Below are 13,694 nucleotides of genomic sequence, written 5' to 3'. Positions count from 1 at the left end.
ATCACAGTGAAAATATAGTATATGTGGAGCTAGAGATGGCTCAGTGGTTAAGAGCACTGGCTGCTCTCCCACAGGCCCTGAGTTCAATTCCCAGCAACCACATGGTGGCTCACAACCATCTGTAATGAGATCTGGTGCCTTCTTTTGTCTAACATGCAGACATACACGCTGGCAGAACATTGTATACATAATAAATAAATAAATAAATCTTTAAATTAAAAAAAGAGAATAGTATATAAATTGTCAGTGATTTCTTTTTAAAGATTTATAGCCTATTAAACTATATTCCCAGAAAGTTTTTATTGCTGTCACTGTTGAAAATGGTTATTTTAAAAAAGTTATTTTTAAGATTACATTTTTCTTTGTTGCTGTTTAGTAACTTGGGTTTAAAATGCAGAAGTTTCCAATTAGCTATCTGAAACACTACTGAATTTAGTAAATATAATTAAGTTTTAAGGGATTTAAACACGTTCACCTTAGGCAATAGGTAACTGAAGGAACCTGTAAAACAGCTATGGAGTAAAGATAGTCACTTGGAGACTGTCTTAGGAAACAAGATAAAGAAGCTGGATTTTCCTTCCTGTCTGTTTTCATGCCAATCCCCAATCCCTACAGAGCTTCCAACATAGTGAGATATCATACCACAGCACACTCCTGTGTCTTTTATCAGTGACATAAGTAGAATTTCATACCTGTATCTCATTTATTCATCCAGTACAATAACTAAATTTGTAATTTTAATGCTTTATTAGTAAAATATAGAACAACTAACTTGTTGAGTAATCAACTCATATTAGAAATTATGGAAAATGTGTATGCTATTTCATCTTATACTCTAAACAGAGGGCATATTGGTTCAAAGAAATTATAAACTTGTCCAAGGTTAAATACCTATAAACTTTCAAAACCAGTATTTCATTTTTTTACTTATTATTTTAAAAAGGATCTCACTGTATATCTCTGGTTGGTCTAGAACTAACTATCTAGACCAGTCTAGCCTCAAATTCAAGAGATTGCCTGCCTCAACCTCTATCTCCCAGGGACTACCATAAAAACTAGTATTTAAACACAAGTGTACCAGTCTCTAAAGCATGTTACTCATATTTACATGCTACCTGCTAGCAAAGGCCAAAGCAAGTAAATTACTTCCTTATTTCAATGGCTCATCTAAACTACCCAGGAGGAAAGAAAAATCAGAATACAAACCAATAAACCCTAGGAAAATAATGGAAGTGGGTCTTTCCCCAGGGCTTTTAAATAAAGTATTTGGTTTCATCCCAAACAATAACCCAAAGGTTTTAAGTATGACTTACTGCTGTTTGAAGGAGTATGTGTGAGTTGTTGTGGTCTTTTTGTAGGCAGTGTTAATTTCTTCTGAGAGCTCTTCTATAGTCTCAACATCCACCTGCTCATCATCCTCAATATAGTCTACATAGTTATTCTGAAATATATTATTAGAACAGTAAATAATGTATTGGGAGACACATACCTCAAATTTTCAAATGCAAGCTCCCTTAATAAACCAACTAGTTCCAAAGAAAGAATTACCTAACCTGAACTTATAACCACACACAGAGATTATGTCAGAAAGTTAACACAATTAGAGTTAACATCAACAACCATATTAAGTAATAGGTGTATATTAAACGGCTATCATTAACCTTAGGCTGGAGAGTCTCTAGAAGGCTATATTTGATGTTTTGATATTATTTCTAGAGGATAGCATTCACGTGTGATGCATTAAGGCTTTGACTAAAATCTTAAGATCAAATATGCTGAACCCCTCATTCCTCCAAACCCATAAAAGCCTGTTTTAAGGGGTGCTTTACAACTAATATCTGATCAAATGCCCATAAATCAACACACATTAATATAAGACAGACATGGAAATGGGATACAACTCCATAGAGTAAGAGCTTTTAAAGAACTTCAGTTTTCAAAAGTAATCCCAAGTGTAGTTCCCTATACTAGAACAGAGGCAACTGAGTAAAACTGAGCACCTGTCCCAGAAACTCATCCAATTCTTTTATAAACTTATATGCATGATGTGAGACAGACATTTTCAAGTCCATCTTTAAAAGCAGTACTTACTACATCAGAAACTAAAAATGTATTATCTTTATATATATTTGCACTGCACTTCAGAGGCATAATTCAAAATGAGGTATCCCAATCACCTTATTAAAACTCTTACACATTTATAATTTTGGAAAAATCATCGCCAAATTAAAGGCTCCATAAGGCTAATAGACACTAAATACAAGCTATCATTATGGTGCCCACTTCAATGTAAGCATAATTTAAGCAATATATGTTAAATTTAGACAATGTATATTATAATTACTCCTACGGAACAAAACCGAACAGAATCTAAAGTTACTAATGTAGGTTTGATTTATAACACTTGAACTGAAGGATGTGTGCCTATTTCATAGATTTATGACACATGTATTTGAGGATAGCCTCAAATCAGCAATCCTCCTGCCTCTACCTCCTCACATATATGATTATGGGCCTGCACCCCACATCCATCTACTTCAGATTTTAACTGTAGGCTTTGTAAATAGTATCCAATAATCTCAATAGAAGACAAAGTAGTTATTTCCTCATACCATTCAAACAGAAGTCTAGTAGTAAGTGTCAAGAAAATTTTGACATGGTATATGCATATAAATGATACAGAATTTAGACTCTTTAGAGATCATTCACATGCTTTCTTTTAGGAATCAGTGTAAAAATTTTGTAAGATTATTAGTATATCCAAGCAAGAGCCCCTGTAAGATGAAGGCATTCTACAGGTTCTTCAAAGTTAGTTCCACTGATAGCTACAGTCCTCGCTAATTTTAAAGTTGGACTGTTTTGTTTTTGTTTATTGATGCAATTACTTAGACTAACCAAAAAAGGAGACTGTAAAAATACAGTAGATTTGTAATAGAACCTTACAAATTCCATATTCTTGGATTTACATCCCTAAAAAAGATTAGCCCACAGAAAAAGTATAAGGCAAATACACATATAAATTATCCAATTTTAGAGCTATATAAGTAAATTATTGAAGTACAGATATAACACAAGATTAAAATGTTTTAGAGGGTTGTTTTGGTTTTGTTTGTTTTGAGGGGACTGTTTCTGAGACAGGGACTCAAGGTTGGCCAAGTCAGCCTCAAATTCAAGAGACCCTACTGTCTCTGACTCAAGAGATACGGGATCACAAGAGTGTGCCACCACACTCAGCTATCTTAGTTTAAAAACACTATCTTTTTGTTGCAATTGATAAAGCAATTAGGTATTAACAAGGAAATAACAGTAGATACAGGAACTAAATATATCTCAAGACAGAGTCTGAAATATAACTGGTGCAAAGGTTCCGATCATCTGATCCTGAAGAGAGTTGACCATTAAGTTTCCGGGCTTCCTGAAGCAGCTGTCTATGATAGTGGTCAGGAAACCAGAGCCCACAGCATATTTTGTAGTTTTACTGGAATACAGCCACATTCATTCACTCTCATGTCTGTGGTTGCTTCCATACTACCACAGCAATGGAGTCATTTAATCTGTAAAGCGTAAAATATTTACCACCTGGCCCTTTTATAGGAAAAAACATAATGTCTTGCTCTATATCATGCCAGACCCTCAGTTACTTAATTCAGTTAAGAGACTCCTAAATAGAAAACCTTTCAAAAAATGAAAAGAACTTGAATTAAAACATAAAACTATAATAAAAGTCACATTGTAAAGGACAATGATCAAAGTCTAGACTATATAAATTATAGCTATAACATACTTAACACTAGAAGATACAAAGCAATTTTGGACAAGATTATATTGAAGTGCTAGGTACTTTGACATTTTTCTCCTAGAAAAAAACTTCCCTCTAAACTCCTTCTCTTCCATTTCTAAGATGCCCCCATTCATTGTTTCTTATTTTATCTGTTATCAGATGAGTGTCAACCACATCACAAACAATGTGACAGAAACTACAGGGACTTAAAAGATACAAGATGTCTTTTAAATTCACCTTGGTAAGCACTCTATACCATCTATACTCCAAAGGATCAAGCCACCTTTATAATAGCAACAAGCAAAACACGGTGTTGCCTTAAACACTAGCCATTTAATAATGATCTAAACTTAGGCAACCAAATTAATATATTAGGTATTAGTGATACTCTAGAAAAGCTACTATCTCTAATCATTTAAATCCATGAGGTTTCAGTCACAACAAAAATGGGCTCACCACCTTTTCTACATCAACCTCCTCACTCTGGTAGCCAGAAACAACATCCACAATCTCATCAATAGAATCATCGGTTTTCTCATTCTCATCTTCCTCATCCTCCTCTTCCAAATCCAAAACAGTGAAGTCAGCACTGCTTCTCCCACCCTTTGTCTCTTGCTTTGGTTTTATCTGTTCTCTTGGGAGTAGGAAATGACCCTGAAAACGTCTGCTCCCTCTTCTTCCTTTTGTAGCTCTCCTAGGAATGATAGAGAAGGCTGCAGAACTAGAAATGCTACTCCAAGAACTACCCTCAGGTTTTAAGATTACATCACTCTCAGTAGTTCCGCTTTCCCCAAGGAAATCAGAAATGTCCCGGTCAGAATTTTCTTGACATGGCTTTGTTTCTGTAAAGAACTGCATGTTTGCCTCTTTCTTAGATTCTTGTGAAATTCCAATGTACTTCTGAGTTAAGGGACCCTTCAAGTGTTTTCTCCATCTCTCTCTAAGACTGTCCTTTCCCAAAGAATCTTTACAGTCCTTCTTGGCCTCTGCCTTTGAGTTAGATTGCTGTTCCTTAACTTGGGTCCCTAATAATTCAAATTTACTTTCTTCCTTAGTGATGAATAGAAATTCATCTGGGTCCTCTGGATTGTCGGATCCTTGCTGCTGTTCCATCTTCACCCCAGCGCGTCTTTGAGGCCGTGCTTTACCGGCATGCTGGACTGTCATCATATTGACCTTTTCAGAAATGCTCTTAACTTCCAGGAGAGTCTGTTTTTCCTTTGGATTGTTCTGACTCCTGTTCCCAGATCCTTCATCACCATCTTTGTCTTCATCTGTGTGAGATCCAGTGCTAGAAGAGTGTTCATAAGTTCTGGAATCTTCTATAAGGGTTTCTTCATCCAAAAGATCACCCCCATCATCAAATGAATCATTCAAGTTATCTTCTGAGGCATTAATTCCTGAGTTTTGCTTAATTATATCAGTCTCAGTGTCTACAACTTCTTCTTTTGATGTTAGAGTTTTCTTAGTTTCCTCCTCTCTTTTGATGGAGTTTATTTCATCTTTCTGGTCTGCATTATGAGATTCCTTTTTTACCTGAAGGGAAGCAACATGCTGAAGAATGGAGCTAGAAACAGGCTTTTGTCCTGGGAGCTGCAATAAGGCAAAGCTACCTGACTGCAAAGGAATAAGACTAGCAGTTCCAACATGCTGCCCTCCAGTGCTCGGTGTTATTTTGCTTTCAGAGACTGTTTTACTTGTTAAGTTTTGAGGTTCAGGAGGAGAAATCCTCAGGGTCAGTGTACCAGCCTGAGAGACAAAATTAGATGCAGAGGAAAGCAACGAAGGTGCCTGAGTAATGACATTTACTGTCGGAGAAGACCCAACAGCCTGAATTACAGGATTCATGACAGAGAAGGCAGAGGATGAAGTAGAAGATGACGGGGTCTCAGAAGATTTGGAAGGAGCTGGTAGTCGGATTCCCACCACAGATCCTGGTAAGAAAAAAGAAAGAATTTAAATCACCACTGCTCATCTCATTGAGTTTTTTAAGGTATGATTCCCAGTTTAAGAGACTGAGAAAGAAAAAGTCTAGTATACCCAATGCACCACATGGTCAAGTGATTCAAAAACAAAACCCATCAGAAAGACCTCTAACTTAATACCTGGGTTCCGAAACACCACAGGCTGTAAACTGGGCTGGGTATTAGAGCCTCGAATCTGATGTAAAGGTAAAAGTTGAACAATCTGCCCATTGGGGTGTCTGAATAGATTCATTCCACTTGGGCTCCTAACAGGTTGTAAGACCATCCGCTGTCCTGGAAGCTGTGGGTTTTGAACTGGTCTAAGAGTAGGAGAACCCTGTTGCACTGGAATCAACAACAATCGAGGTCCAGTACGTTTCACATTATTAGGAGAGATCTGTGGAGTAGTCACTGGAATTTGAGGGGTATTTTCTGAAAAACAGAAAAATGAGAAGCTACTATCAGAATTTATCTTTCAGAATACATGGGTAAAAATATGAGATTAGATCTAATAATACTGCAAGTAATGTCTAACTTGAATCATAAAGTTAATGAAATACTGTCCCTCTGTAGTACCCTATTCAAGTTAAGAATATAATTTGTTTTGTTTTTATATCTTGACACAGGGTCTCTTTATGTAATCCTGACCATCCTGAAATTCGCTATGGAGAACAGGCTGGCCTCAAGCTCAAAAGGACACGCCTGCCTCTGCCCTAAGAGCCAATTTAAGATGTGCATCACCATACCTGGATCTTTATTATTATTATTATTATTATTATTATTATTATTATCATTTTAGAAATCACATTGCCAGTGACGGTGCATGCCTTTAATCCCAGCGTTTGGGAAGCAGAGGCAGGTGATCTCTGTGAGTTCAAATCCAGTCTGCTCTACAGAGTGAGTTCCAAGATAGCCAGGGCTACACAGAAACCCTGCCTCAAAAAATAAAAAAACAAAAACAAGACATTTCATTCAAACCATTAATAGTAACAAATGAGATTTAATGTTTAGAAGAGCAATTCAGAAATACAACATGAGAAAAGATAGTATTTTAGGATTCTGGGATAAAGAAATGGGTATAATGCTAACAGTAAGTACAAACAAAACTTATCTGTTATTGCTAAAAAATCTCAAGTTTGCTATTTTATTGTCTGTGAAAATAGCACTATGCAACTTGAACAAAAACATGGACCTGAGAGCTAGAGAGACGGAACAGAGAATGCTACTCTTGCAAACGACAGTTCAGTTCCTGGCAACCATGTTAGGAAGCTCCAAAACTGCATGTAACTCCAACTCCAGGGAATTAAAAGCCTCTCCTAGCCTCCAATGACACAAGCATAAAGGTACACATCCACCTTTTTAAAACATGCATGTAAATGGCTCATATTAAGAACACTGGCTGCTCTTCTATAGAACCCAGGTTCACATTTATGACAACTCACAACTGTCTGTATCTCCAGTCCCAGGGGAAACCAACATCCTCTTCTGACCTCCATGGGTACTGCACACATGTGGTGTATAGACACACGCAGGCAAAACACCCATACAAATAAAATAATTTTTAAAAATGCACCTGTTTGGGCATAGTGACACACATCTTTAATTTCAGGACTTCGAAGGTAGAAGCAGACAAACCTCCAGGAGTTCAAGGCCAGCCTTGTCTACACAGAAGTTCCAGAACAGCCAGGAATACACTGAAAGACCCTCTCCTATGGGAAGTGGGCATCTAATATGATTTAAGAAACATACACATTAACTTTTCAGGTAATTAGTTTAAAGTTCCAGAACAGCCAGGGATATACAGTAAGACCCTCTCCTATGGGAAGTGGGCATCTAATATGATCTAAGAAACATACACATTAACTTTTCAGGTAATTAGTTTAAAGTTCCAGAACAGCCAGGGATATACAGTAAGACCCTCTCCTATGGGAAGTGGACATCTAATATGATCTAAGAAACATACACATTAACTTTTCAGGTAATTAGTTTAAAGCCTAATATACTACTTCATTCAGACAAAGAAACCTTTACTATCCTCTGAGTATGTGATTATTCAATTAAATGTGCCAAAGAAATAGGGGGAAAAGGTGGGGGTAGAACAAATAAAAGGTCAGTTACAAAGTGTCTAAGCTGAGATTCCCTTTAAGAGCTGAGAATATATTCAATTTAGCTCTATTAATAAAAATGAAATTTCTTAATTTTACATTTCAAGTAGTATGTGAATACAGATTATTATTATTTTATGGAAAGATTCCATTTCAGTTTTAATCCTTTGATTAAATAAAATAAAAATAAACATCTTTTTTCCTGCAGTATTGAGATTTGAACCTAGAGTCACACACATGCTAGGAAAACGATGTATTGCTGACCTCTCCTTTTTGTGTGAAACAGGGCTGGAATTACAGGTATATACTTCTTTATCTAGCACTAAAGTACTAATTTGTCTTATTTTTTATTTTTGGTTTTGCTGTGAAATAATCCTTTTATATGCTGTAAAGATTTGTCACTTATATTGATTTAATAAAATGCTGACTGGCCAGTAGCCAGGCAAGAAGTATAGACAGAGCAACCAAACAAAGAATGATGGGATGAGGAAGGGTGGAGTCTAAGGAGTCGCCAAACAGACAAAGGAGTCAGACATACAAAATAGGACAAAGGTAAAAGCCACAAGATCCGGAGCAGCACATAGATAAATAGAAATGGGTTAAGTTGTAACAGCTAGTTAGTAAAAAGCCTGAGCCATTGGTTGAGCATTTTTAACTAGCTATATTAAGTCTCTGAGTCAATTATTTAGGAACTAAAAAATAGGTAGAGGACTGCAAAGTTGGCTCAGCAGACTACTCTTGCAGAGGATCTGGGTTCAATTCCTAGAACTCACATAACTTGTTATCAACTATAACTCTGGTCCCAAAGTATTCAAAGCCTCTTCTGATCTTTTCAGGCACCAGGCACACATGTGGTACACATAGATACATACACACATGAACACACACACACATACATACATGAAGGCAAAACACAATACATATAATTAGTCTTAAAAAACAATTTAAATAATCGATATAAACAGCAACATTAATGTCCTCTATACTATCATTTACTTAACTAGGAAAAAATATCAGTAAGATAGAATTGCTGCTGAGCTGTTTCTCCTATACTCTTTCCTCACATTAGTACTATTAATACTTGTGTGTGTTTATGGTATGCATGCGCATATGTATGCAAAGGTCAGAGGATAACTTTGTGGAGTTGGCTCTCTCTTTCCACTTTTATATGGGGTTCCAACAAATGAACTCAGATTGCCAAGGTTGGACAACAAATGCAACCCACTAAGCCGTTTCCCTAGCCTCCCTACATTAATTCTTTGAGAGGACTCAAAAGAATTTATTTACATATTTTTAGCTAGTTGTAGGGGCTGGAGAGACAGCTTAGCACTTGTTGCATAAGACCTACATTCAGAGGACCCCACAACCTCTTCTATAGGCACTTCATGCATATGGTCCACTGACATACAAGGATACATAAAATAAACATACAAATAAAAATTTATTTAAAAACAATTACAGTAGATAAGTATACCATTTTAAATTCATGTAACCTAAGCCAACTTAAATTTGGGGCTGGTGAGATGGCTCAGTGGTTAAGAGCACCACTGGCTTTTCTTCTAAAGAACCCAAGTTCAGTTCTGCATACCTACAAGGTGGTTCACAACAGTCTGTAAGCGGCACACACCCTTAATCCCAGCACTTGGGAGGCAGAGGCAGCCTGAGCTCTGATTTCAAGGCCAGCCTGGACTACAGAGAAAATTCCAGGATAATCAGGGCTACACAGAGAAACCCTGCGTTAAAAAAAAGCAACAGGCAGACAGACAGACAGACATAAAATAAAGCAGACTGTAACAACTACTCCATACCTGGTCTCTGGCTCACTGGTGGGTTTCCATTAATTCCTGAGAGTATAATAGGTACAGAACTCAGTGATGAAGTTGGTGTGGTCACCATGGAGGAAGATGCAGCTGTGGTTACCATGACTATGGAGGTGGAGGCAGTGGAAGCAACAGGAAGAGTTATAGTTGGAGATGCTGCCAATGATTTAGGAAATGCAACTGAAGCCACAGGGCTAGTAGTAATCCCAGTAGTTTTTATAAGGTTCACAGTGGCTGTAGACTGGGTAGATGTTACAGGGGTAGTGTTGTTTGTTTCAGAGATCTCAACAACCCCAGGAACAGAGGCAACAGAACAAGTAGCTTCTTTAGCTCCCGCATCAGAAATAGCAGTCATAGATGTCACAGCAGGAACATTTTCTAAAAGCATTTGAGAAGTAGTGACAGCAGCAGTCACAGTGCTGCACACCTGAACTGGCTCAGAAGAAACCACAGGTGTGACAACCATTACTGGAGAAGGCCTGATACTGAACTTCTGTGGCCCTGTCAGGGGTTGGGGTGTGCGAACTCCAGGTATCTTCTGCTGCAGGGCTCCAACTTTGCTCATCACAAACTGTGTGAACACACCGCCAGGAGAGGGCCGAGCCGCTGCAAATAAAAATTTCCAGGTCAAAAATGTTCACTTCTCTTACTGTGCCCCCTCTTACTAAATAGCTGTGATTATTAATATTAGTTGCACCCACTGGGTCCTTTTCTTTTTAATTTTTTGGCTTCTCAAGGCAGGGTTTCTCTGTAGCTTTGAAGCCTGTCCTCGGACTCTCTGTAGACCAGGCCGGCCTCAAATTCAGATTCTCCTGTCTCTGCCTCCTGAGTGCTATGATTAAAAGCATGCTCCATCACTGCTCAACAACTATGCTTACCAATATTAGTTGGGCCCATTGGGCCACTTTCTTAATCCACCTACATGAGCCAATTTCTACCCACAAAAATCAAACACTTTCCTCAACCCAAAGCAAAGCTTTATAATTCTGATAAAAAAATAAATAAAACTGAGTGTTCTGACTAAACTTTTTCAGGCTACAAAATATATCTAAATTATTAGGACATTAGAGAGAGAGAGAGAAAGAGAGAGCTGGGTACAGTGGCACATGCATTTAATCCCAGCACTAGGGAAGCAGAGGCAGGTGGATCTCTGTGACTTTAAGGCCAGCCTGGTTTACAATAGTTACTTCCAGGGCAGCAAGGGCTACATAGAGAACCAGTCTCAAAATACACAAATTAAAAAAGTGCAGTCACTAACATTATGACCTAAAACATATGGAAAAAGAAAGGACAAGATTCCCATCACATACCCTTACTTCCCCATTTAAAATGTGTTTCTACCATTTCCTCCTTCAGCAGCTTCACCTCTACGGCTGTCCTTTTATGATAGTTAAGCACTACGTATTTCTAGAATATAAACACATTTCTCAAAAGAGAAGAGTAGTATTATCTTTTATTATTCTTTTAAATTCTAATTAAAGCTGTACTACAGAGAGGCAAAAGTGGGTTCTTTTTAAAGCATTAACTCCCCATCCTCCAGCCTTCAGCCAGATAGTTCAACGTCCTGTTAGAAGAATAAAAATAAAGACTTTACTTTTAAAGACTTTACTTAACATTCCTAAAGATAACTGAAACAACAAAAGAGGAATTCCATAAACCAACTGTAGAGCTTTCAACTAAAACAAATCTTTCAAGAAGGCAATTAATTTAGTACAAACCATAGCACTAAAATGTTAGGCAAAGATTTCATATACAAGACAGGAACACTACATTATTTTGAAAATTATGATTTATAAGAGCCCTTTATTTTTAGCCTATACTAACTCATTCCACTAGCTCTTGCTAGTTTCTTAGATTTTTCAAGTACAAGGACTATGCATATGGTTGGTATTACAAAACATCAACCCTCATAGGAAGAAAGAAAATATTTAAAAGCAAAGTCCTAAGTCTTTTCTATATTAATATAAAGTCTCAAAGTCTTTAACTTTAAAAGTGGAGTTCAAGTTATCAAATAACATAAACCATTAGAATTATTTTAAAAAATATTTAAGCAAGGGCATTAATAACAATGCCCAATTCTGTATTTCTCTACTTTTAAAATATTCATATTGTAATTATTGGCCAACACTAAATTACAGGCCTTTTCAAACCACTTACCAATTGGCCTTTTTGCTGGAACAAATGCCTTCGGATTCTTCCCAGAGCGATTTGTTGTTGGGCCAGAGGATGCCATTTTGGAATTGGATGTTGAAGGCAACAGGGTGCGTGGTTTCCTGGATGCAGCCACCTTGGCATTGGATGCTACCTTGGAGATGACAGTACTGAGGGTTGAGAGGTCCAGGACTGAGGGTCGCAACCTGCCTGTGATATAAGCAGCTAGCCTATTGGCTGGATGCAATGCCCCCATCTGTCCCAATAGCAACTTAGCCTGCGGGTAACTCTTACCATTAACCTGAAACAAGTGGCAAAGAGAAATTCTGTAAAGATAAAATTCTCTTGCTAATAACTCCTCTCCCTTGACAGGGGTTTCATTTTTATAAGGTGTTTTAAAGTCTATGTTTCAGATGTAAAAAGGGAAAGAAGTGAAGCTTTTCTATTCAGGATAATCCGAGTAATTAATTAGATAGTTATCATCTGATACCTGAACTAGGCTCAGCTTCATTTATAGTTTGGAAATAGAGAATCTTAGAAACTAAATGAGCTTTTACATTATAGGTATGTAAAAGACATAACTGTCCAACAATTCATCTGTTTTACTTTAATAAGCAATTGTGGTTATTAATGAATCATAAGCAAAAAGCATAACTGTGAACCACAGAATCTCTCTAAGACCAGAGGCATAATAAGCCCTCAAGACAAGGGTCTTCTCAAGTATCCTTCATCTTAAAAAAATACAATCTACTTTTGAAGTTATAGGACACTCAATGCTATAACCTAAGCTACTAAGTCACCCCAATTTTAGTTGTTGTTTTCCCCTTAAGATCTTATTTATTTTCATGTTATTTATATCAATATTTGTCTGTGTACCAGGTATATGCCTGGTGTCACAGAAGTCAGAAGAGGATGTCAGATCCCCTGGGACTGGAGTTACAGACCATTGTGAGCCACCATCTAAATGCTGGGAATTGAAGAAGGGTCCTCTAAAGGAACAGCTAATGTTTACAACGACAAAACTGTATTTTCTAGCCCCGGTTTTTTTTTGGTTTTCAAAGGGGTAACTCTAGAGATACTGTCTTCATAATGTATATAGAACACGCTCAAAACAAAATGTTGGTATAAACGTAATTCTAAATGTAGTCATTAAGTGGTGAGAATAAAGAGAGCTAACAAATGAAGTATATATTTCTTGTGATGCGTGAGTCGATGACTGCCCATTTTAGGCAACAATGTAGAAAAAAACTGTGTGTGTGTGTGTGTGTGTGTGTGTGTGTGTGTGTGTGTGTGTGTGAGAGAGAGAGAGAGAGAGACAGACAGAGACAGAGAGAGACAGAGAGAAAGAGAAAGAGATCGAGCGAGCATGCATATGTCCAGGTGTGCATTTAGAGAAAATACAGAAGCCTCTCATGTTTCTTATGCTTTCTAGCTCATACTACTAGGTAACATCTAGAGAACATAACCTTTTCTGTCTCCATCATCGTTTAAAAGTAAATGGAGTAAGTCATCTACTCTTCAAATTAATAGGGAAATAGTAAAGAATCTATAGCAACCCACTACATAAGACAAAATTACTCTTTGCTACTTAATTACGATTATTCTCCGCAAGATCAGCAATCCCAATCCCTCAAATCTGATATCAAGAAGGGAGATTTTTTTTCCATCTAAAAGTAAGCCATACTAGCTTTTAGCTATACAGAAAATCTCACACATACGTAAGGATCATAGATAGTTTTACAATAATAGAAATGTACTTGCATTCTGGCTACAACCCATCACATGAGGTCAGTTGTGGAATTTTCTATTTGCTGATGACCAAAAAGACTTAAAGTTTGGATAATTTCAAATTTCAGGTATGAGGATTAAGACT

The 13,694-nt window shown here is 37.2% G+C and overlaps 1 protein-coding gene across 10 annotated transcripts in view; it reads right to left on the bottom strand.

Annotated features, from left to right (window-relative positions):
* Positions 1 to 13,694, bottom strand: part of Mga (MAX dimerization protein MGA) — a 96,064-nt gene that overhangs the window by 13,612 nt on the left and 68,758 nt on the right. For 3 of the 10 annotated variants that reach the window (XM_075961845.1, XM_075961844.1, XM_075961842.1), the window contains exons 14-18: positions 11,828 to 12,122; positions 9,659 to 10,276; positions 5,887 to 6,177; positions 4,241 to 5,715; positions 1,314 to 1,441 (exon numbers count right to left, since the gene is read on the bottom strand). In XM_075961845.1, the coding sequence (XP_075817960.1) occupies positions 1,314 to 1,441; positions 4,241 to 5,715; positions 5,887 to 6,177; positions 9,659 to 10,276; positions 11,828 to 12,122 (2,807 nt within the window). Of the gene's footprint in view, positions 1 to 1,313; positions 1,442 to 4,240; positions 5,716 to 5,886; positions 6,178 to 9,658; positions 10,277 to 11,827; positions 12,123 to 13,694 lie in introns of those variants that run through there. The other 7 variants (XM_075961848.1, XM_075961847.1, XM_075961846.1 and 4 more) reach the window with 4 other exon arrangements.

The sequence above is a fragment of the Microtus pennsylvanicus genome, chromosome 2, assembly GCF_037038515.1.
Source record: "Microtus pennsylvanicus isolate mMicPen1 chromosome 2, mMicPen1.hap1, whole genome shotgun sequence".
NCBI lineage: Eukaryota > Metazoa > Chordata > Mammalia > Rodentia > Cricetidae > Microtus > Microtus pennsylvanicus.
Note: the sequence above shows the minus strand (reverse complement) of the source record. Positions and strands in the feature narration are given on the sequence as shown.